We start from the raw sequence: 22,815 nt of genomic DNA, 5'->3' as shown, positions 1-22,815 counted from the left end.
ATCAAAGCAAGGGGACTATTTTGCAGCATGTGCAAGCTATTCGAGAAGCATGCCATGGGGTCCCTCAGCAGCAGTGCACAGACAGGCGGCCAGGCTCCGCTCATCTGCACGCGGGTGGTAGGGGCCTGTCACTGCCGCGGAGACCACGTGTCTACAGAGCTGGGAAGAGCCTGCTGTCTCTACAGAAGCTGCCTGCGCATTGCTAGTTTAGAGCTAAAAAGCCAGATGTGCTCCCAGACCCATGCGGAGAGACAGCGCGGGACTCTGGGACAGAAACCGAGTGCCGTTCACCGGGGGGCTCTGGGACAGAAACGGAGCGCAGTTCACCTTCACGATTCTGCAGATGAGGACATCGTAGCGCTGATGGTTGATTCGGTGTCGCACCAGGACTTTGTTCACCATTGGAATGAAAATCTGGTACTGTCGGAGGAGAGGGAAGAGATCACAAAGGTCACTCTGCAGAGCGGGAGGCAACGGAATATCACCCCCGCGAGCTCTAGCTAGTCCTGCTGGGTTTGGGGTGGCTCTCCGTTACTCAGAAGAGTCACCTGTCTGTCTCTGTCTCTCTCTCTCTCACACGCACTCCCCCAGCTACAATCCTAGTCCCCACCCCCGTCCATCTGGGTGACTGCGACGGCCTCTCAGTGCTCTCTCGGCTCCCACCCTTGGCCTGGTCCGGTCTTCCACACAGCTCTGTGAGTCACCGGGTCAGACCACAGTCTTCCTGCGGTCCAGATCCTCCAAAGCTTCCAGTCGTGCCCAGGGTAACGGCCCAAGTACTCATAATGGCTCACAGGAATGATGTGCAAATTTTTGTGGGCATCAGAATCACCTGGAAGGTTTATGAAACCAGAGCTTGCTGGGCTCCATAGCCAGGTTCTGGTGCGGGTCTGGGCGCAGGCCTGAGAATCTACATTTCTAACAGGTTCCCGGCTACGTAGACTGTCCAGGGATATCTGAGAACCACTAGCCTACAGCACCTGGTCTCTATGCCCCATCCCAGCCCTGCCTTATCTCTACAATCTGAACTCCAAGCCCCCCTCCCCCTCCCCGCCCCAGCTCCCTCCTCTGAAGCCACACGCTGTTCCTTGGACCTTCAAACATGCTGCCTCCACAACTCTGCTTTTGCTACTCCTTCTGCCGGCATCCGACTCTCCGGGCTCAGACCTGCACTCGGGTCCCTGGGCAGACGACATCCATTTATCAGACGCCTTCACCGTCCACCTTAAACAAACAGCAGCTCTCCCCGCTCACTCCAAGCTCTTCTGAGACGGACTGTGTTTACTAGCTTTGCCTCAGTGGAATGGAAGCTCCATGAGAACTGGGACACCATTCTGTTTACTGTGTTATCCCAGAACAGCATTTAGGCCACACAGATGGCTCGAGAAGTATTTGGTAAATAAACAAAAGGACAAAAAAAGCAAGTAATTCCTAGTTCTTTGAAGGCAGTTGAGAGCTACAGACTAGCAGAGACGTTCACAGACAAAAGTCATCTTCCCCAAGCCAGGCGGAAGAGCATGTCTGTTTAGGACTCTCGTCTCACCTTCTTCCCCAGCTGGAAGACCAGCGAAGACAACGTGTCCATGGCCGTGGGACGCAGTTCCGGGCTCTGGTCCAGCGTTCGAACAATCGGATGGATGATCCGGGAGGCGTAGTCAGTGAAGTCCAGGGACTCCGTCAGGCGGTCCACTGTCTCTAACGCTGCCCTACGATAACCACGGACACAGGGAATTGTTAACACATGGTCCCGAAGTACCAGAGGTGCCTGAGGGTTATCTTAACAATCAGCGCCAAATGGGAAGGCCCGGCCTCAGAGGCAGCTCGGGTGGCCTGGCTCCAACACAGGTCCCGTGGGGTAGGGATGGTTAAGATTTCCAGAAGCCTGGGGCATTTCTGGACTAAAATAAAGAGAGCTGAGGTAACAACAACAACACAACAAAATGGAAGGATGGCCTGGGAACTTAAGAAAAGGACATTTTTAACGAGACGTGAAAAGTTCGATGGCTTCGTCCCCAGGCGCAGGTGCTTACTTCCGAGATGGCAGCGGAACCTCCGGGGCGTCAAAGAGCTTCACGATAGGTGGAAGCAACAAGTGCAGGTAGTCATCCAGGTTGGCGCCGAACAGCTGGATGGCAGCCAACAGCTGCAAAAGGGAGCACAAGCCCGGTGATGGGCAAATACAGGCAGGTACCACATACACGGAGCGCACGGAGGGCGGCAAGCGGGAGCGGACGGAGCACACGTGCGTACACGTGCGCACGGAGCGCACGGGCAACTCCGGATTCTGCGGGGACTCTGAAAAGCTTTCAGTAAGTGGCCTTGAGCTACATTCTTTTGGGAGCACTCCCCCCTCCCCAGTATTTTATTTCGCTTGTGTATTATTTTGCTTTCTCTGAGCTTATTTCAGTGGACAAGGAATCAGTTGCTAGATAATAGAACGGGCCGGGGATAAAACATTTACCAAGAATAATCCAATGAAGGAGAGAAAACACAAGGCCAATCAAGAGAGGGTTGTAAACATCCTGTCAATTGCACACATCGGGCATTAGCGTTCGTTAGATTCAATCTTGTGGCTCGAGCACCATCCTGTCACTCAGAACAGGGGCTTGCCTCTTAGCCGATCATCCCCGGACTCCGATGGATGCTGGGAATCCCTCTAGAGGACACCCTTAAGGGACTCACCTTGATGGAGACGATGCGGCCTGGGCTGTTGTCATGCATGAAGACGCGTAGCATGTGTGGGATCAGCTGGGGCAGGTAGAGCTTAAATTCACCCCCAAGAGCTACCACAATTTGCTCAATAAGAAGGATGATCGTGCTCTGGATTGAGGTATTCATGACCCAGAATTCCTATAGGGAGGGAAGACAGAGAGAAGTCAAGCCACATGCTCTTCTGCTGAACTAGGAATCAAGGAACTGAGATGGCCCAAAAGAAGCAAAACTGTAGTGAGCACAGCCTGCCCCAAGAGAGACTCTTTCCCCAGCCCTCTCTGTCACAGGCACCGGGAGCGGATTAAACGGCACTTCCCAGAACGCACTAGGCTCCGTCGCTCCTGGGCTTTGCTTGTGCTGCGCTCTGCCTAGAACCCCACCTCTTGCTCAGCTGAGTGCCATCTGCGTTTCTAGACCCGGTTCAAGCCTCACCTCCATGAAGGCTTTCCCACACTCTGGGTCCCCCTGTCCCCTTCTTGTCTAGCACCTACAGTAACTTCGTTTTCTTTGGCACCTTCTCTCTACTAGACTGTAAACTCACTAAAGGCAAGGAGCCCCTGTGAGCTATCTCTGTCTCTCCAGAACTTAGCACAGCACCTGGCGTAGTCTGGCCACCCGAACACGTTCACCGAGTGAATGAATGAGTAGGTTTATTTCACTCAGGGGCTCTTAGCCTGCCCACGGTGGATTCTCCACTTTGGGTACCAGCCGCTCTCTACCAAAGGGTGATCCCAGTGTGAACAGTTTCTTGCCCGTTCTGGATTCAGACTTTGCTAGTCTAAACATTGCTAGATATAGGTAGCACCAGACGTTTGCTCCAAACCATTTTCAGGCCTGGATAAAGCCACAAAAGGAGCACTTTTTCTCCACCTGTATAGTCATGTTCCATGTACACAGTAAAAACTTGGCCAATCGGCCACAGAATCTGCCTCGGTACCCCAAATAGGTCTGAGTTTTTGACCCCAGGAAAAGCTGGCATTTCAAATCAAGTCAAAAAGAGAGCTGCCTACTGCCTTGTTTGTAATCTCCAGAGGAGACTCGATGATGATAGATTAGCCCTACTAACGATGGCAACTCGTACATAGTCATACTTTGGGGCCCTCAACTAATTCAGAGTAAAGTCAATAAAAAGAAAAAGAGAACTCCTCAGAAGAAAGGCTTTACTGAAGCATCAGGTATTTTTATTAAAAAAGTCTTAAAAATCGTAATAGTGGGGCGCCTGTGTGGCTCAGTGGGTTAAAGCCTCTGCCTTCGGCTCAGGTCATGATCTCAGGATCCTGGGATCAAGTCCCACATCGGGCTCTCTGCTCAGCAGGGAGCCTGCTTCCTCCTCTCTCTCTGCCTGTCTCTCTGCTTACTTGTGATCTCTCTGTCAAATAAATAAATAAAATCTTTAAAAAAAAAATCGTAATAGCTTAGAAAGTAAAAACCATACTAAAATATGCTTGTACAACTTTCTCTCTCTCTCCTCAGAGACAGAAAAAGCTATTTTCTCTAGATAAAAACCTCTGCCAGAGAAACACCTCCGATTTTATACCCTCCATGGTTTGTCTGATGTGTTACTCGGCCCGCACTCTGCCTTCTTCAGAGAAAGCCCACCTACTTCCCCACCGTGATTACTGCTGGCTCCGTACAAGGGCTTCTCTCTCTCCAAGAAGCCAGGCAGCCTGCCCAGGGATCATCGTGAACAGAGGCTGTTCTCATTCCAGGCTCAGGGGGGCTCATTAAAATGCTCAGGATCAGCAGTCAAAGGCAAAGCCCCTGGGGCACCTTACCCATCTTGGAGGAAATGAAAGCTGCATTTTGCAGGTGTGAAACTCCCTGCCTCAAACTTCTGTGTTTTGGTCCTAAGTCTTTTTTGGGGACTAAGTCTCCGATTAGTTCTGCTTCCGACCGCGAGCACACTGCTGCCTGCCAGACCCCTCCCCCGGAGGTCTGCCGGCTCGCTGGCACTCTGCTCAGCTTCGTGGTACAGAGGCCCCCGTGGCAGGAGTGGGGGAGCAAGCGGTTTTCATTATTTGTACAGACGGGAGTTTTTCAGTTCTGAGACCCGGTTTCAGGGAAGTTCCAGTTTTGAAGTTGGCTGCTTTGATTTTAGTCCTGCTGCCTCCTCCAAGCTAAGTACAAAGGGCTGGCAGAGGAGAGAAGGGATCCGTGAAGAATTGTCTTCCAATTCTTTGAGGGCACGGCCGTCTCGGCAAAGCGAGCTTCCCAACAGAGACCTTGAAATGACAGCACAGCAGGAAGCAGGCCTTCCCCTCAGACAGAAATAAAGCGATATTGCCACCGACGGGGAGCCCTCTGCACCTGCTTGGCGCACGTTACACAATCTGGGACGGGAGCCTTTCCTCAGGTGCTGCTGCAGTCAGAAGGTGGCATTTATGCTCTTAAAGGCGGTGGGGTAAAGCCTCGCCTCCTTCCTTGGTGCCTGACAGGAGTTCAGCGTGTGTAACAGCGCTACCGAAACCCAGTCCCCAAACCTCTCTTTAGGCCGTGGTTGTATGGGCCGTAAGAAGGAGGGCTTTTGTGGGAGCAGTAAAGCAGTAAAGTGAAATTGCTTTGTTGTGTGTGAGGCAAAGAACTCGAGTCTGTTTCTGGCAGAACGACTTCAGGATTCTTCCTCAAGCCTCATACCTTGCACTGAGGGGCCAGGCCTGCAGCAGGTCCCCTCCCCCTTCACCGCCCTCTGGGGAACTCTGCCCTGCATTTTATACTCCTGTTGTAACAGCTCTACAAAGACCCACAACCAAAATGTCCGCGCTCTCCAAGCCTGCCTCTGAATGTTCCTTGACCCACTGATAAACCGGCCAAAGCACTAACTTCTACTCACTCTCATGAGGGTGACTATTTCATCCATGTAAGGTCGGATGTGGCTCTTCACGAAGGACACCAGCATCCCCAGCTGCTGGAACAGGAACTGGAATGGAGAAGAGGTCAGTGAGTTGGCATCAGGAAGGACAGCGAACTCCCAGGGTCACCCTAAGTCCGCGGCAACAAACGAACACGCCTGTGCAATCGGGTCCCACACCGGCCAACTATTGAGAGTAAGTCTAAAAAAACCTTCGATGGTGACCGTAGTGGGGGCTAAAAACGACCCTCAGGGGCTTTACACCCCAGCCAGGATTGCCAGTGACTAGTGCACGACAAGGGCCTCGGGGCCACGGTGCCTGTCCTGAGCCATGAGGCTACCTCTTGGCTCTCTGACCTTCATTTAACCTCTCCATGCCCAGCCTCTTCAGGGGGAAGATGCAGAGGACAGTCCTTGCCGCCAGGGCTGGCTGTAAGTTAAACGGGGTAACACCTGGAAAGCACTAGCACTAGACGTGAATACCGGGGCTGCTCCGTGATCACCAGCTATCACTGAAGGATCTGCGGACTGACTGAAGACTTCAAAACGACACGAAATTCTTAATCAATGATCATTATTAATCATTATAAATTATTAATCATTATTAACGTGTCTTTTGTCTCTTCAGTTCTAATTCCACCTCCACTTACTTTCTAGGTGGAGTTTCCAAGGGAGTGTGGATGCCTTCTCTAATGACAAGGATGCCAATGGATTCTAAGGTGGTTAGAACCTGCCCGCCACATGGCTACAGGTTTGACTCAACTCAGGACAGCCTTCCCTACCCACTGCTCGGGAGACCCCACATCAAATCACTGCTGACCATTTTTGTGAAATGATCTCTGTAACAGCATCCAGAGATCAAGGGACGTGAGACTCTAAGTATAATGGGTTTTTTAGCTATATTTTTGTTATGTGAAACCTGAAAGAAGGTAGAAAACTGAAGCTGGAGGAAAAGCTGGGCATTGGGGTTGGCAAGGAGGTCAGGAAAACCACAAGACCAAAAGGACAGAGCTCCTGAACCCTGCTGTCATTTCCCATTAGGTGTAGTGGGGGAGCCTGGCGGTGTTCAGTCATCTCACCTGTCAAGGGACGGATGCAAGTGCCTCCCTCACAGTAAGGAGCCCAGCACCCCCCCCCCATTTCTTCTGATTCGTCCACAAGTTTTCTTCTCTTTCTTTCCTGGAACACTAGCGTATGAAAAGAACATAGTTTTGTTCTTGAAAACATGGTGGGTGACGTACCCCTGCTGTGAAAAGCCTGAAGCTCATGCATAGACAGCCAGACCTTCAGAGGGCTACGTATTGAGAAATGGTGCCTCCCCCCAACAAATCTGTCCACTGGCAGAAGGACACAAAGACATTTGGCAGTCTTGATGTGGAGTCCAGGCAGGAAAAAAGTCTCTCCCAAGAGCTTGTAATCTCAGGTCAATCTCCTATGAGTTTAGGAGGTTATGGTGACTATCTGTGTGCGCTGAGAAACTCTAAGCCCAAGAAATTAACTTGAAGTTCACATGGCAGAAGGAAAAGCAAATCCTCTCTAGAAGATGCAGCTTGAGAGCAGGTTTTCTGGTACTGTTCCAGGGAGCGCCCGGCTGCATAGGATATGTGACCCAAAAGTATAAGACATGTAAAGATAAGCCCCTGGCAGTATGACTCAGCAGAAACAATAAACAGCAGGATCAGACCCATCACAGATTTTCTATATTCTTGAATTGTTGGATAAAAAATATATAATTATTTTAAAGTGCTTAAAGAAATAAATGTGAGAATTTAAAAAATGAGTAAAGAACAGGATAACACCAAAAAATATTCAGCATATTTGAAAGAACCTAAAAAAATGTAGTTGGGGGGACCTGGGGGACTCAGTTAAGCATCTGCCTTTGGCTCAGGACATGATCCCAGGATCCTGGAATTGAGCTCCACAACGGGCTCTGTGCTCAGTGCGGAGTCTGCTTCTCCCTCCCCCTCTCCCTCTGTGTATGTGCTCTCTCTCTCTCCAATAAATAATCTTTTAAAAAATTTAAAAATGTAGTTGAAAGTAAAAACTCAAGAACAGGTCAAAAAGACACAGCTGGGGGCACCTAGGTGGCTCTGTTAGTTAAGTGTTTGCCTTCTGCTCAGGTCACAATCCCAGGGTCCTGGGATTGAGCCCCGCATTGGGCTCCCTGCTCACCAGAGAGTCTGCTTCTCCTTCTGCCCCTCACATAGCTCATGCTCTCTCTCCTGCATTCGTTTTCTCTCTCTCAAAAACAAAACAAAACAAAACAAAAAACCAAAAACACCCAGCTGAGGAATTTGTGAACAGAAAAGGGATGTGAAGAAATATTCAGAATGGATCTGAAAGAGATAAAGATGAAAAATATGGACAAGAAACTAAGAGACATTAATTAAAGAGTGAGCTCTACATGTGAACCGAATTTTAGAAGGAAAAAAACGGGGGTGGAATCCTCATATTCAGGAAGTCTACAAATTTCAAACAGGATGTGAGAAAGAAATCCTTGTCTAGATGCACAATAGTGGAGCTTCAGGGCAACGAATACACTGAGAAGATCTGAAATAGCCATTGAGAAGAGTGGGGTGAAGTGAAAAGGAATCGTGATTTCTCAACAACAAAAGAAATGAGAAAACATGGGATCGTATCTACAGTTGCAGGAGAACCCAGAATTGTATCCTCAGCTAAACAGATTTAAAAAGAGGTGAAATAAAAAATTTTTCAGATACACAGAAACACAAAGCTGACTTTGATGGATGCTCACAAGAGGAATGTGCCCTCATCCTGAAGAAGGATAAGGACCCTAGAAGGGCACCCTGAGGTGGAAGACAGAACAAGGAGAATCAAGGCAGCAAGTGTGTCTGCATAAAACAGTGATGACATTCAGTTTGGCAGCAGGAAAAAAAAAAAGTGAAACTCCATAAGAGGGAAAGCGATAGTGTAAGCAATCACTCTAAGTTCTGTATATTATTCAGAAGGATGGAGATACGGATTAATTTTTAAAATTAGGTATTAAAGTTAGGTATGTGAGGCAAAATCTAAAGGTGAAAAAGATACAATGAATCCATCCCTCATCCTGTACACGGGGACATATTCCAAAGAGCTCAAAGATCTAAGTGTAAAAAATCAGGGGGTGCCTGGCTGGCCCAGTTGGAGGACTGTGTGACTTGATCTTGTGGTTGTGAGTTCGAGCCCCACATGGGGCACAGAGATTGCCAAAAAATAAATAAATAAATAAATAAATAAATAAAATGTAAAAAGGCCAATTAAATACCAAAAAAAAAAAAAAAAGGTAAAAATGATGTACATACAAGGCTTTTTGTTACAGGGTTATTTTAAGTATCAAAAGAATGAAAAAAATGCAAATGTTCATCCACAAGGATGGGGTTCAATAGCTGAGGACCCTGCACACAGTGGGGTGCCATCACCCCCCAGGGAGTGCAGGCATCCTCCGTGCTGCTGTGGCAGGAACTCCAGGACGGGCTGCTGTGACAGTGAAAAAAAGCAGGGCACACAACAGTGTTTACAATATGATCTCGTCTGAGGGAGGCAGGTGGGGGAATATGGATTTCCTCATGTTTTCAAAAACAAACAGTGAAAAGACAAATTGAAAAATGATCAAATGGTTACCTTGGGGGGAAGTGTGGTAGGCAACATAATGGGAAGCCAGAAATGTCTGTGCCCTAGTCCCTAGATCCCACGAATAAATGACCCTGCATGACAAAGGGGACTTCTGGAGATGTGATTAAGGTTCAGGACTTTGATGTGCGGAGATTACCTCTTTTTTTTTTTTTTTCAAAGATTTATTTATTTGACAGAGAGAAATCACAAGAGAGGCAGGCAGAGAGAGAGGAAGGGAAGCAGGCTCTCCGCTGAGCAGAGAGCCCGATGCGGGACTCGATCCCAGGACCCCGAGATCATGACCTGAGCTGAAGGCAGAGGCTTAACCCACTGAGCCACCCAGGCGCCCCCGGAGATTACCTCTTAAAAGCAGAGAACCTTTGCTGGCAGTGGGCCCAGAGCAGGATCTGGCAGCAGAAGAAGGGTCAGAGAGACTCAATGTTGCTGACTCTGAAGGCAGAGAAAGAAGATCAAGGAGTGTGGGCAGCTGCCAGAAGCCAGAAACAGCAAGGGAGACGGGTTCTCAGCAAGGGAGAACGTGCCTCAACAGCACCCAGATTTTGGTTCGGTATGACCTCTGGCAGACTGACGACCTACAGAGCTGTAAGAGAATGAATCTGTGCTGTCCGAAGCCATAACCGTGGTGGGGATTTGTTACAGTAGCAATAGGAAATGCTACAGGAAGAAACGGGGTAATACAGACGGGGAGAAAAGCCAGACTTCGCTGAATATATTTTATAGTTTCGGCTCTGGAACTGTTTTAATGTCTTACATAATTAGAATAGCCACAAAGAAATTTCTAAACACTGAAAATGGGCAGAAACTAATTTAACTGTAACTCAAGTTGGTTGCGTAATCACTCAAAGACAAATTTCAAGCGACTTTAAACACAGTATTTTGGTGTGTATCTCCAAAAGGACACAGCCTAAGAATGATAAAAAAAAAATTTTTTTAAATCACAAAAAACCTTGAACTGCATTCAGTAACCTTACTGTTATTACTAATACTAGTCATTTACCATTTATATGTATACAAGATACATGCGGGAATGTATTCTGCAAGATAAAGCAAGTAATTATAGAAATGTCAGAAGCAAGTAACGAGTTTTTCAGTGTGAGAAACAAGTATAAAATCAAAATAAAAACTCTTAAATCTTAAATTTGCATTGGAAAATCTGTGTTACTTCATGACTTATGTTTCCTCTCTCTAAAAATTACTTATTTCTGTTCTGTTCACAAAGACGGATGAGAAACAATGATATGCTAATAGCAATGAGCCGAGCGCCCCAGTACACCGACTGCGGTCTCCAAGTACCATCCCTCACTTAAAGAAACCATAGCTCCTTGGAAGTGGCCATGCCCAGCCTTGAGTGAAAAGTACTTGATAAACCCAGAATAACTCCCACCGCCCCCCAACCACAGAAAGCAAAAAAAAAAAAAAAAAAATCAAGGACAAAGACCACTGGCCAATGTAAAAAGAACACAATGGCCAGGCTGATTGGGATAATTAGATCCTGAGAAGGAACAGTTCCTTCAATGAATAGAAATCCTATATATAGCTGCACGAGTTGATAATGAGACTTCAAAAGCAGCTGTGGTTGTGAGGGTGGTACCTGAGTCACCTTCGAGAAGTTGCAAGGGACCTAATTCATTACTCTGAAAAAACGGATACGTAAGAGTCATGCATTTATTCTGCCCTCCCTGTAGGAACTATACTTCAAATTAACTGAATGATTAGTTGACAACATAAAGTTCTTCATAGATGATCACTAACAAATAAATCCAGTAATAATATAATTAGAAAATCACAGCTTTGCAGTTGCTAATTAAATAATCGTTCTAGAAAACAATCTTCAATGAACACTAAAATGATTAGGAGAAAGGCTGATAGGGAACACAGGATCACAGTACCTGAGCCCACTGATTAATCCTTACATCACTAGAAATGGATGATTTAGAAAAGATCTGCTTACTAACTGTTGAAATAGGAAGTATTCAGTACCTCCTTCTTGCCAAAAGAAGGAATCTGAATTTAATCGACTCTAAATCTAATCAATTTAAAAGAAGTTAAGGGATCTTGAAGATACAATCAGCCAAATCCAAAATGGAAAATTCTACAGGACAAATGACTGCTTTCTTCCACAAATAAATGGCATGAAAAAAAAGTGGGGGTTAAAGGAGAACAGATAGAAAGAGAATTGGATAAATCAACCAAATGTGATGTGCGTAACTTACTTGGATTCTGATTTAAATAAACCAAATATGAAAAAATATTTTTAAGACAAACAAAGACATCTGAAGAAGGCTCAGTATTAAAGGATATTAAGGAATTATTTTTACTTTTGTGGGTGTTGTAATTTTGGTTATATGGGGGAAAAAGTATTTGTTGGTGAAACAGTGCAATATCTGGGATTTGCTTTAAGGTGTGTGTGGAAAGAGTGTGGGAGGGGGGTATAATAAGATGAAAGCAAATTGATAAAATGCTAATAATTACTGATGAGTATGGGAATTTAATATAAGTTGTCTGCTTTTTTTTTTTTTTAAAGATTTGTTTATTTTAGAGAGAGAGAGAACACACCTACAAGCGGTGGGAGGGGCAGAGGGAGAGAATCTTTAAGCAGACTCCACACTGAACACAGAGACCAACACAAGACTTGATCCCATGACCCATGAGATTATGACCTGAGCCGAAACCCTCAACCAACTGAGCCACCCAGGAGCTCTAGTTGTCTACTTTTGTTTATGACTGAAATATCCCATTACAAAACATTTATTAAAATTAAAGACAGCAACATGAGGGCAAGACAAGAAAATGAAAGCTCAACCAAGCCCAGAAAAGAAAGAAAATATATAAACAGATAAAGCAGGTCAAAAATAAAGCACTAAGTCGGATGGTGGAAATATACCCAAATAGATCAGCAATCACAATAAATAAAAATAGACTGAGTGCTCTGATTAGCAAAGATTTTCAAATGAGATTAAAAGGATAATCTAGCTATATTATTATACATATTATCATGAGAGACCCACCTAGAGCAAAATGTTACAAGATAATTAAAAGGATAATAAAAGACATACACTCTCCAAAAAAAGTTGGTGTATTTATACTAAAATTAGGCAAAATAAATTTTAAGGTATTATTAAAGATAAAAAGAGTCCTTGCAAAATGATAAAAGATGTGACTTACCAGGAAGATACCATGATTTCAAGTTTGAATGTGTCTAATAATGTATCTCCCCAAATTTATAAAACAGAACTGACTACACTATGAGAAATTAATATGTCCACCACTGTCAAGGGAGATTAACTCATTCCTCTCAGTAATAGATTAAGCAAAAAAAAAATTAATAAGAATACAAAAAATGTGAACACGGTTAAGTAATAAGTTCAAATCTAATGACATACACGGAACTTTGCACATAACATCAACAAACACCCACTATTCCCCAGCACAGAGGAAACATCACAATGGATCAAGCATTCAATTAAGGCAGTTTCAGCAAATATCAAGGAATCGTAAACCCCATGCAATTAAGTTAGAAACAGATATCCAAAAAAGAAATTTAAAACCCTATAAATCTGCAGATTAAAATATCCACTTCTAAATAACTCAGTGGTGAAAAAAGAAATCATTGGAGACATGAAAAACACTTATCTCTGAGCAATAACGGCACGAAATTATTATTCAGCTATGAAGAAGGGATGAACTACTGATCCATGATGAACCCCAAAAGTGTTAAGTGAAAGAAGCTAGACACAAAAAACCCACATACGGTTCCAATTCTACAAAATGTCCTGAAAAGGCAAATGTACAGGCATAAAGTAAATAAAATGAATAATTTCTTAGGGATGCCCAGGTGGCTCAGTTGGTTAAGTGTCTGACCTTTAGCTCATGTCATGATCCCAGGATCATAGGATCAAGCCCCATGTCAAGCTCCCTGCTTGGTGCGGAGCCTGCTTCTCCCTCTCCCTCTGCCCCTGTTCGTGCTTGCTCACTTTCTCTCTCAAATAAAATCTTTTTAAAAAATGAATAATTTCTTTAAAAAATGTGACAAAAATGTTTTAAGAAGAAACAGAAAAGCTTAACAGATCTTTGAACCTGTACTAAAAAAAAAAAAAAATAATAAATAACGATCACAGGCCAATTCCACTCAAGAATGTAGATGTAAAACACTGATATTAAGTATTAGATATTAAGTCAATGTATTAAAAAATACATCATAACCAAGATGGTTTTAAAACAATAATTCAAAAATATTTCAACATAAGGACATGTATCAATGTAATTTAACATATTAACACACCGAAAGAGAAAAAAATTATATAATCGCCACAAGAGACAGATCAAAGGCACCTGATAAATCCAATACCTGTTCATGGTAAATGTAATACATGATAAAAATTCTAGGAAACTAAGACCATAAGGGAACATTTATATCCCTTAAAAAGCTACCTGTCAAAAACCTACAGCAAACATTATACTTAGTGTGGAAACCTTAACAGCAGTCCCACTGAAATGAGAAACAAGATTAAAGATTTCCAGGTTCACAGAGTCTAATCCACATTGTAGTGAGGGTCGTAGAAATGAAAATGAGGAAAAGTAGTAAGTGGTTTACAGATCAAAACAAAAAACAAGAACTGCCTTTCTCTTTTTGTAGACTATATGATTATCTACAGTGAAAAGCTAGGAAAATTTAGTTAAATTATTAGAATTAGTAAAAATTCGATGAGTTGAGTACATAAAACAGTACTTCTGTACTCCAGGCACAAAGTTAGAAAATATACTTTCTTTTTTTTTTTTTTTGAAAATATACTTTCTAAAAAAGATATTATTTCCTCTAAACGTACATCAAATTGAATATATAATCACAGAGGAAAATCTGATCTTAAAAGTTAATTCAAGGGGCACCTGGGTGGCTCAGTCAGTTGAATGTCCAACTCTTGATTTCAGCTCAGTTCCTGACGGCAGAGCCCTGAGATCAAGCCCCGTGTCAGGGCTCCCTGCGCTGTAGGGGTCTGCTTGAGATTCTCTCCCTGTCTCTCTGCCCCTTCCCCTGCTCATCCACACACATACTTTCTCTCGGTCTCAAATAAGGAATCAAGTCTTTAAAAAAAAGCCCCCTTGAGCTTTATTGAGCAGGTTCGCTACCAGTAGTGGGCCAGGTAAATCATCACAGCGCCACTCTGCAAGTCGTGTAGTTTAGAGAAAGAAAGACAGGAAAAGGGAAAAACAGGCTAGAAAGTCCTTACTTTGCAACCAGTGTGACAACAGATTCAGGCAAGGATCATCCATGGCTGCTCAGTCATTGGGTCAAAGACAGGGAACAGGACAGTCACAGGCTCCAAGTATCAGCCCCAGATGACTTAATGACTCAAGAAAAAGGCAACTTACAATAGAGAGCTCTGACAGAGACCGATTTCACCACGTGCTCAAACTCAGGATCAGCACTAACGAGAGAAGCCGATGTTATGAGATCTGGTAAGAGGTATGCAATGTCACCTCCGTAACAGTCTTGCTAAAACGAGGGACCTGACGGACTTCAATCCAATCATGAGGAAGCAACCAGTTCACCCAGTGGGATGTTCTACTGGACGAGTGCCCTGAAATCTAGGTACACCCCCCACTCGCCCCCACGCACCACCCCCAACTCATTGTTTAGCCGTTTCGAGGCGATAACCCAGGAAACTGAACCTGTACCCTCAAAGGTTAGGAGTTAGGGAGCGGGGAGGTACTCGGCCCAACAATCAACAGGGGGCATCGGTAGGAAGTGGGGCTCCGGGGCAGGGGTGGGGTTTGACCTACTCACCTCCCGGATGGCCCCGTCGCAGACCCGAATGACATTGAGGAAGGTGGGCATGACCTGTGGCAGGAACTGCACACACTTGAGGCCCAGGGACTTGAAGATGAAGGTGATGGCCTGGACGACCATGGTGTGATGGTGCGACAGGGACTGGTCTCGGAAGATCCGCATCAACGCCACCATGGACACGGCGGGGTAGAACTCATCCAGCGGCAGGTTGCCCATGTTGACCAGCATCTCGCTGGTGCTGTAGTCGGCTAAGACAAAACCATGGCAATGATCACAAGCTACACGTGCCACGACCGACTCGGAGCACAACCTGGCTAACAACAAGCAGCCAGACCCTGGCTGAATGTCATTCAGCATTCTCGGGGACACAGGACAGATGATGAACCCACAACAGGCTCTCACTGTGAAGAATGCGAGAGCCTTTGGCTGTTCTATTACCCAGACCACAAAAGCCTGGAAAAGTACATGATGGGTTTTCTTTAAATTGGGTTCAACTTCGCTTATCATTACAGTTGACAACTTCGTAGTTGAAACCATCAATAAAAATAATTACTCTCCCAAATCAAAGTAAAGAGAATCAAATTAGGCTAACATCTGTTCAGCAGCTGCTCGGTGCCCCCAGGGACTTCGGATGAGGGAGCGGCTAATGCTAGCTGACCTGAACAGCAAGGATCGCAAAGACTGGGTGAGGGGAGGGTGGACAGTTCACTGACGAGGCCAAGCACTAGACCAGCCGAGACTGGCCTGGCGCCGTGGAGCAAGGACGAAATGTGCAGGCACTGGGCTAAGACTCTGTCCCTGACCACCCCGGGTCTGGAGGGTAATGTCAGAGCTATGCTTCTCTGCTCTACAGATGAACTGGAAGCATCAGGATTCCATCCATGGAGTTCAGAAACTAATGATTTTTAAAAGGCTCAGGAGTTAGAGCACTGGTCTAGTAGAAACAAGATACTTTGGGAAAACAACATTTTGCTGGAAAGGTTGGAAGAACCACTGTTGAACTTTTACTCTTCCGGAAATAAGCCTGCCTGATGAACAACAGGTTTTAAGTCTAGAAAAATCTGCCGTAGCCCCATACCCTACCCAATCGCTCAGGGTACTTGTCAGAAGACAAAGGGGCTCCAAGGCCAGACCAGCTGATGAAAAAAAGAGCCCTGGATTCGGATTGCTACCAGTTTCTCTGTGCCCCTAAGCCTGGCCTCAGGTTTCCCTAGCAATTAAAACCAGGAGAATAAATTCTGCCCTCTTCCTCCCTAGGTGCCATGAGAATAGAAAACATCAAAGAAGACGAACAAAGAATGAGAGATGAACAGAGGGGATGGGGTGATAATTCACATCTCTCTCATCAGCACCAAAAAGTGGGAATAGACTTGGCCTGTCGACCCTCGACAAAGAATGTGGACAGAGGGAAGGGCTCTGGACACCCTGGGAAGCAGCATCCCTGTTGTGATTGAAGAGAAAACTTGACTTCCCATTCAAAAGTCATGAAGTGAGCCAATATGCTCTAATTTGTTATCCAGCCCAAGGCTCTTTCTAAGCACAGCCAGCAAGGACTTTGTGGGCAGGAACTTGGCGAGTCTTTCACAGTTCCCCTCCACTTACAGGAATCCTGACTTGACTTGGATTCAGACAGGCTGACAGCAGAAGCGTCGCGGGACTGGTCAATCATGCCAATGTTTACTTTGTGCTTGTAGGGATCCAGGGCCCCCAAAAGCCCTAACACACGGATAGCCTGGGTGAGAAAGGGGAGGGGAAAAAGAAAACATTCATCACAATGTCTGGTGTTGGTTTCATGACTCCTCCTCCTCTCATGTCCCATGACACCCAATTCACATCTGAATGACCAGCTAGAAGAACCAAACGGAGGGCAGGACATCTCATCAACACTCCGTCAGAGCACGTTAATGCCACAATCTCTTCATTCTTCCAGCGAAGTCTTTAAAGAACCAAGTTCGCCATGTTCCCTACCTCTCTCCGTGTCCCCTGGTTCTGCTCAGTCTTCAGAAAATTCAGCAGGACCTCAAGCAAAGTGGGGTATTTCCTGTAGGGCTCCACCACATAGCCAGTGCTGGCCACCAACTGTCCCAGGGTCCACAGAGCCACCTGGACAAGCAACAGAACATTGGTTTGTTGAGCCAGTGAGAGAGAAGAGAAAGCAAGGTTTGTACTCTTTGTTAATGACGCAATGAAGTGGGATGCCTGGGTGGCTCAGTCAGTTAAGCGTCTGCCTTCCGTTCAGGTCATGGTCCCAGAGTCCTGGGATCAAGTCCCGCATCGGGCTCCCTGCTCAGTGGGGAGCCTGCTTCTCCCTCTGCCTGCTGCTCCGTCTGCTTGTGTGCTCTCTCTGACAAATACATAAATAAATTCTTAAAAAAAAATGATGCAATGACGTGTTAGAGGCTTTTGCAAGAAAAGACGTTTCTAAGACAGGCACTAACCATGAATAGAAATCCTTGAGAGTCTGAGTGTAAAAACAAGGCCACAAACCAACGTAACCATCACTAGATAAAGAGATAAAAGAAGAGCCCCACCATTCTAAACAGAAATACACAGTCCTTCCACATCCTGAGTGATTAATGGGAGAAATCAATTTAAAAGGAAATTAAGATTGTTCTTAATTTTGGTCTAGTCATCTACTGACCTCGGTGACCAAACTAAACGAAGCCAGGGCTGGGAGAGAGTGTGCTGAAGCTCTACTTGCCTCCATAGCCACAGGCCCAGGCTTTCTCTTTCCCTCTTGGGGTTGGAGCTCTGACAGATGACCTGGATTTTCTTTTACCCAAAGGAAAGGCCACCGGCCAGCCCTGAGGATTACTGAAAGTGACTCCAGGTCAGGATGGCAGCTAATTCTGGCTCCAGATCTTTCTTCGTTTTCCTCAACAGATACTTTCGAGTGCTTACTGTGTGCCAAGCTCTGGCTCGGGCACTGGCTGGGAGCACTGAGTGACGAAGAGAGGCCCGGGCCCTGGCGTCCCAGGGTCTTGTTCTGTCCAGTCCAGAAGGAGTAGTACTCACCTGCCTTTTGGCCAACAGAGAGGAGTCCTGCAGCATGTCCATGATGGTAATAAAGAGTTCGTCCACCCATTTCCTCATTTCTAGGCCACTAACCTATAAAATGAAAAAGGGCATGGTAGGTAAGATTAGAGATTATGGCATTACAAAGTATTTTGATTTCCTGAGAGGCTAAACAGTATTCTTTCCATCCTGCGGAGAAAGCAGTTGTCCCCTTACCTGAGCCAACTCTCCTATCGTAGCCAAGACATTATTGATCACACCGGGGTTTGGATCAGGGTCCGGATCTTTCAGTTTCAAAATTAAAGCCTATGAAAAGAAGGTATGATAAAAACGAATGCAGAACAGAATCTACTAGAAACCTTTCTTTCACGTAAGTAAAATTCACCCGAGAGACCATTTCAACCCTAGATAAATTACTTCTAGGCTTTATGAATCCAGGAGTTCCCCAGAATGTGGGTTCTAAAACGTTTCTTCACACTGAGCCTAGTTAGATGTATGAGAAAGCTGAGAAACGCCTTGAGAAAAACGCGTTCCCGTGCCTTCTCACACAGTACCTGATCATTTGCCAGATTCCCATAAGTTTTGAGAATTCAAAAGCCTCTAACATATCCGAATTATAAAGCTAATTTTTTTCACTTTGAAGTACCTATTTTATGTCACTCTCTACCTACTTCTCCTTTCCAAGCACATTTGATGATGTGCTCCAATCGCTGTATCTTATCTCTTACAGGGAGAGCCCTTTCCTGAAACTGGGGGGAGTTTCACTGTTCTTTCACTAAGAATGCTTGATGTGGCCCTTGACCCTGAACCTGGGGCCGAAGAAACTATCTACTAAAACACTCCCATTGTCTCAAAGGAGCGGACATAAGATGACTCGCAGAGAATGTGCCAGTTTCTCTAGCCGCTATGAGTTACCTTCAGAATGGGCTCCATGTAGGGGCGGATGAGCCGGGGGGCATTGGAGACCAGGTGCCCCAGCATGCGGGCACTCTGCTCTTTGATTCTGCCAATGCCACTGTGCTCCAGCTCCGTCAGAATCTGCAGGAAAGAAAGGGGTGGCAAGGTAGAGGAAGTTCTAGAGAGGAACGGCGTATCGAAGGGGAACCACGGCAGGGAACCAGAGGAAGGAACCAGAACTGCACTACAGATCAAGGGGCTGCTGGATCCTCCACAAAGGCCAACTGTCGAGGACACAGCAGTGGTGGGAAGAAATGAGGAAGAAGGGAAGTGTTCTCTTCAAAAACAGTCTTTGTCTGGACAGCAAATCACTAAGGGGGCCTATAAATAATGACAAAGAATCAGAAAACAGTCAGAACAGCTCTGCTATTGAAAGAAATATTAACACTCAGTAGCGGTTTCAGGGACGTCTAGATAAACCCAAACAGTGAGGGATTATACCAACAGAATCCCCTTGGGCCTTGATGAACAGAAATAACAAGTTTGTTCTGACATCCTTAAAACACCAGTAAACCAGCACGCTCTACTCACAGTGACACAGATGTAAACAACTTAATAAAGAGAGACTTCTGGCGAGCTGAAGTTGCCGGAAGGAAATCTCTGAACCGAGAGAAAAGCGCATGTTAACTCAGCTACCCAGAGGAAGAGTGTATAACTTAATAATACGTTTTGTCTTAGGTTATTGATTTAATAATTCTGACATTCTGGATTCCCCCCTGGCAGCCTGTTTTCCCCCATCACAGCAGACAGCAGTGAGGGGGACAGAGGGGCTGCTGAGAACGGACCCACAGGAGCCAGGAGATGGCTGGCAGGGAGGAAACAGATGCCCGCGAGGAGAGCACCAATCTCTGGGGCATCAAGGGCCAAATCAAAGATCCCCAAATTCACTTCCAGAGCCAGCGAGCATCGCTGTGCCCTGACAACGATACCCCAAAGCCCACTCTGATGATCGAGAGGCATGAGGAAAAGGTCAAAGCACATTTAGGTAACGTCCCTTACCAAGGCGCGCAAATGTGCGATTCAACTTGTGAAGGTCTATATCCACATTTGAAAACAAGAAAAATTATGCACCCAGAACCATAAGATACCTAGGAATAAACCTAACCAAAGAGACAAAGAATCTGTACTCAGAAAACTATAAAGTACTCATGAAAGAAACTGAGGCAGACACAAAGAAATGGAAAAATGTTCCATGCTCATGGATTAGAAGAACAAATATTGTGAAAATGTCTATGCTACCTAAAGCAATCTATACAGTTAAAGCAATCCCTATCAAAATACCATCCATTTCTTTCAAAGAAATGGAACAAATAATCCTAAAATTTACATGGAACCAGAAAAGACCTCGAATAGCCAAAGGAATATTGAAAAAGAAAGCCAAAGTTGGTGGCATCACAATTCCGGACTTCAAGCTCTATTACAAAGCTGTCATCATCAAGACAGCATGGTACTGGCACAAAAACACATAGACACATAGATCAAAGGAACAGAATAGAGAGCCCAGAAATAGACCCTCAACTCTATGGTCAACTAATCTTCAACAAAGCAGGAAAGAATGTTCAATGGAAAAAAGACAGTCTCTTCAACGAATGGTGTTGGGAAAACTGTACAGCCACATGCAGAAAAATGAAATTGGACCTTTCCTTACACCACACACGAAAACAGACTCAAAATGGATGCTGGACCTCAATGTGAGAAAGGAATCGATTCCATCAAAATCTTTGAGAAGAACACAGCAGCAACCTCTTCGACCTCAGCCACAGCAACTTCTTCCCAGCAACATCGCCAAAGGCAAGGGAAGCAAGGGCGAAAATGAACTATTGGGACTTCATCAAGATCAAAAGCTTTTGCACAGCAAAGGAGACAGTTAACAAAACCAAAAGACAACTGACAGAATGGGAGAAGATATTTGCAAACGACATATCAGATAAAGGGTGAGTATCCAAAATCTATAAAGAGCTTAGCAAACTCGACACCCAAAGAACAAATAATCCAATCAAGAAATGGGCACAGGACATGAACAGACATTTCTGCAAAGAAGACATCCAGATGGCCAACAGCACATGAAAAAATGCTCCACATCACTCGGCATCGGGAAATACAAATCAAAACCACAATGAGATACCACCTCACACCAGTCAGAATGGCTAAAATTAACAAGTCAGGAAAGGACTTCGCCATTTGCTGGCGAGGATGCGAAGAAAGGGGAACCCTTCTACACTGTTGGTGGGAATGCAAGCTGGTGCAGCCACTCTGGAAAACAGCATGCAGGTTCCTCAGAAAGGTGAAAATAGAGCTACCTACAACCCGGCAATTGCACTACTGGGTATTTACCCTAAAGATACAAACGTAGTGATCCGAAGGGGCACGTGCACCCGAATGTTTATAGCAGCAATATCCACGATAGCCAAACTATGGAAAGAACCTAGATGTCCATCAACAGATGAATGGATAAAGAAAATGTGGTATACATAAACACAATGGAATACTATGCAGCCATCAAAAGAAATGAAATCTTGCCATTTGCGACGACGTGGATGGAACTAGAGGGTATTATGCTGAGCGAAATAAGTCAATTGGAAAAAGGCAACTATCATATGATCTCCCTGATATGAGGAAGTAGAGATGCAACGTGGGGGGGGGGGGGTTGGGGGGTAGGAAAAGAATAAATGAAACAAGATGGGATCGGGAAGGAGACAAACCATAAGAGACTCTTAATGTCACAAAACAAACTGAGGGTGGCCGGGGGGAGGGGGTAGGGAGAGGGGGGTGAGGTTATGGACATTGGGGAGGGTATGTGCTATGGTGAGTGCTGTGAAGTGTGTAAACCTGGCGATTCACAGACCTGTACCCCTGGGGCTAATAATACATTATATGTTTATAAAAAAAAAAATTTTAAATAAATAAATTAATAAAAAAATTTTAAAAAAGAAAATTAAAAATTTGGGGGTTTCAAGGGGTAAGCTTAGTACATGGTAAGTTCTTTCAATGGTGCGTCACATTCTCCAGTATCAGGAAAACTGAGATGGCCTGATAGCCCAGAGGCTTATTGTAACCTTCTAGAGGACACAGGCCATGCCTGGCTTGTTCACTAATGTTTCCAGCACCCAGCAGGACCTGGAAGGTGGAAGATGTCCAAAACATCTATTGACTGAATGAACACACTGATATTCTCATTAGGAAATATTTCTATATAGGGCTTCTTTAAGCAGGATTTGGGTTGGCAGGCTCAATAATGATTTGTTTTCCTTCCCAAAACCTTAGGGATTTTAAAAAAGACTTCAAAGGACAGGCGCTTCAAACACAGGCCAGCAGTTGAAGAAATAAACCATCAGGCTACAAACAGAAGCACCAACATAATACAATCCTCTAATTCGTTGACTGATGATATAACTTATAGTCACTTTAGTTATGATTGTGAATACACACTTCTCCAGGATGAAAGTTACGTATGTTAATGATTCATCTGTGTTTCCGCTTTTTCTGTGGGTGGGTCAAGAAGCAGATCAAGAGGGAGGGACGGGGTGGAGTCGGGGGACAGGAAAGGACTGGGTGAGGCACACTGAGACCCAGAAGAGGCGGGTGGAAAGAAGTCGAGGCAGAAAGGACTGGACCATACACCACTCGCAAGGAGGCCATTTACGTGTGTAGGTGGAGACAAAAACTGGGGAGCCAGGTTTTAGCAGGAATGGAAAATCCTGGGGCGCCTGGCTGCCTCAGTCTGTAAAGCATGCAACTCTTGACTTGGGGTTGTGAATTCGAGCCCCACGTTCGGCATGGAACCTACTTTAAAAAAAAAAAAGTCCTAGTAGATCAAGCCACAAGGCCAATCTGAAGCTACCTTTGGTTCTAGCCTTCTAGC

General features: G+C 45.3%; 1 protein-coding gene across 1 annotated transcript in view; it reads right to left on the bottom strand.

The window, feature by feature from the left end:
- Positions 1 to 22,815, bottom strand: part of MTOR (mechanistic target of rapamycin kinase) — a 122,295-nt gene that overhangs the window by 78,231 nt on the left and 21,249 nt on the right. Inside the window, exons 14-24 of the mRNA XM_046001148.1 lie at positions 18,912 to 19,034; positions 18,213 to 18,302; positions 17,997 to 18,089; positions 16,950 to 17,084; positions 16,584 to 16,713; positions 14,979 to 15,229; positions 5,543 to 5,629; positions 2,683 to 2,850; positions 2,031 to 2,143; positions 1,544 to 1,706; positions 328 to 420 (exon numbers count right to left, since the gene is read on the bottom strand). Of these exons, the coding sequence (XP_045857104.1) occupies positions 328 to 420; positions 1,544 to 1,706; positions 2,031 to 2,143; positions 2,683 to 2,850; positions 5,543 to 5,629; positions 14,979 to 15,229; positions 16,584 to 16,713; positions 16,950 to 17,084; positions 17,997 to 18,089; positions 18,213 to 18,302; positions 18,912 to 19,034 (1,446 nt within the window). The remainder of the gene's footprint in view (positions 1 to 327; positions 421 to 1,543; positions 1,707 to 2,030; positions 2,144 to 2,682; positions 2,851 to 5,542; positions 5,630 to 14,978; positions 15,230 to 16,583; positions 16,714 to 16,949; positions 17,085 to 17,996; positions 18,090 to 18,212; positions 18,303 to 18,911; positions 19,035 to 22,815) is intronic.

This window comes from Meles meles, chromosome 1, assembly GCF_922984935.1.
Source record: "Meles meles chromosome 1, mMelMel3.1 paternal haplotype, whole genome shotgun sequence".
Lineage (NCBI taxonomy): Eukaryota > Metazoa > Chordata > Mammalia > Carnivora > Mustelidae > Meles > Meles meles.
This window is presented reverse-complemented; position numbering and strand designations above follow the sequence as displayed.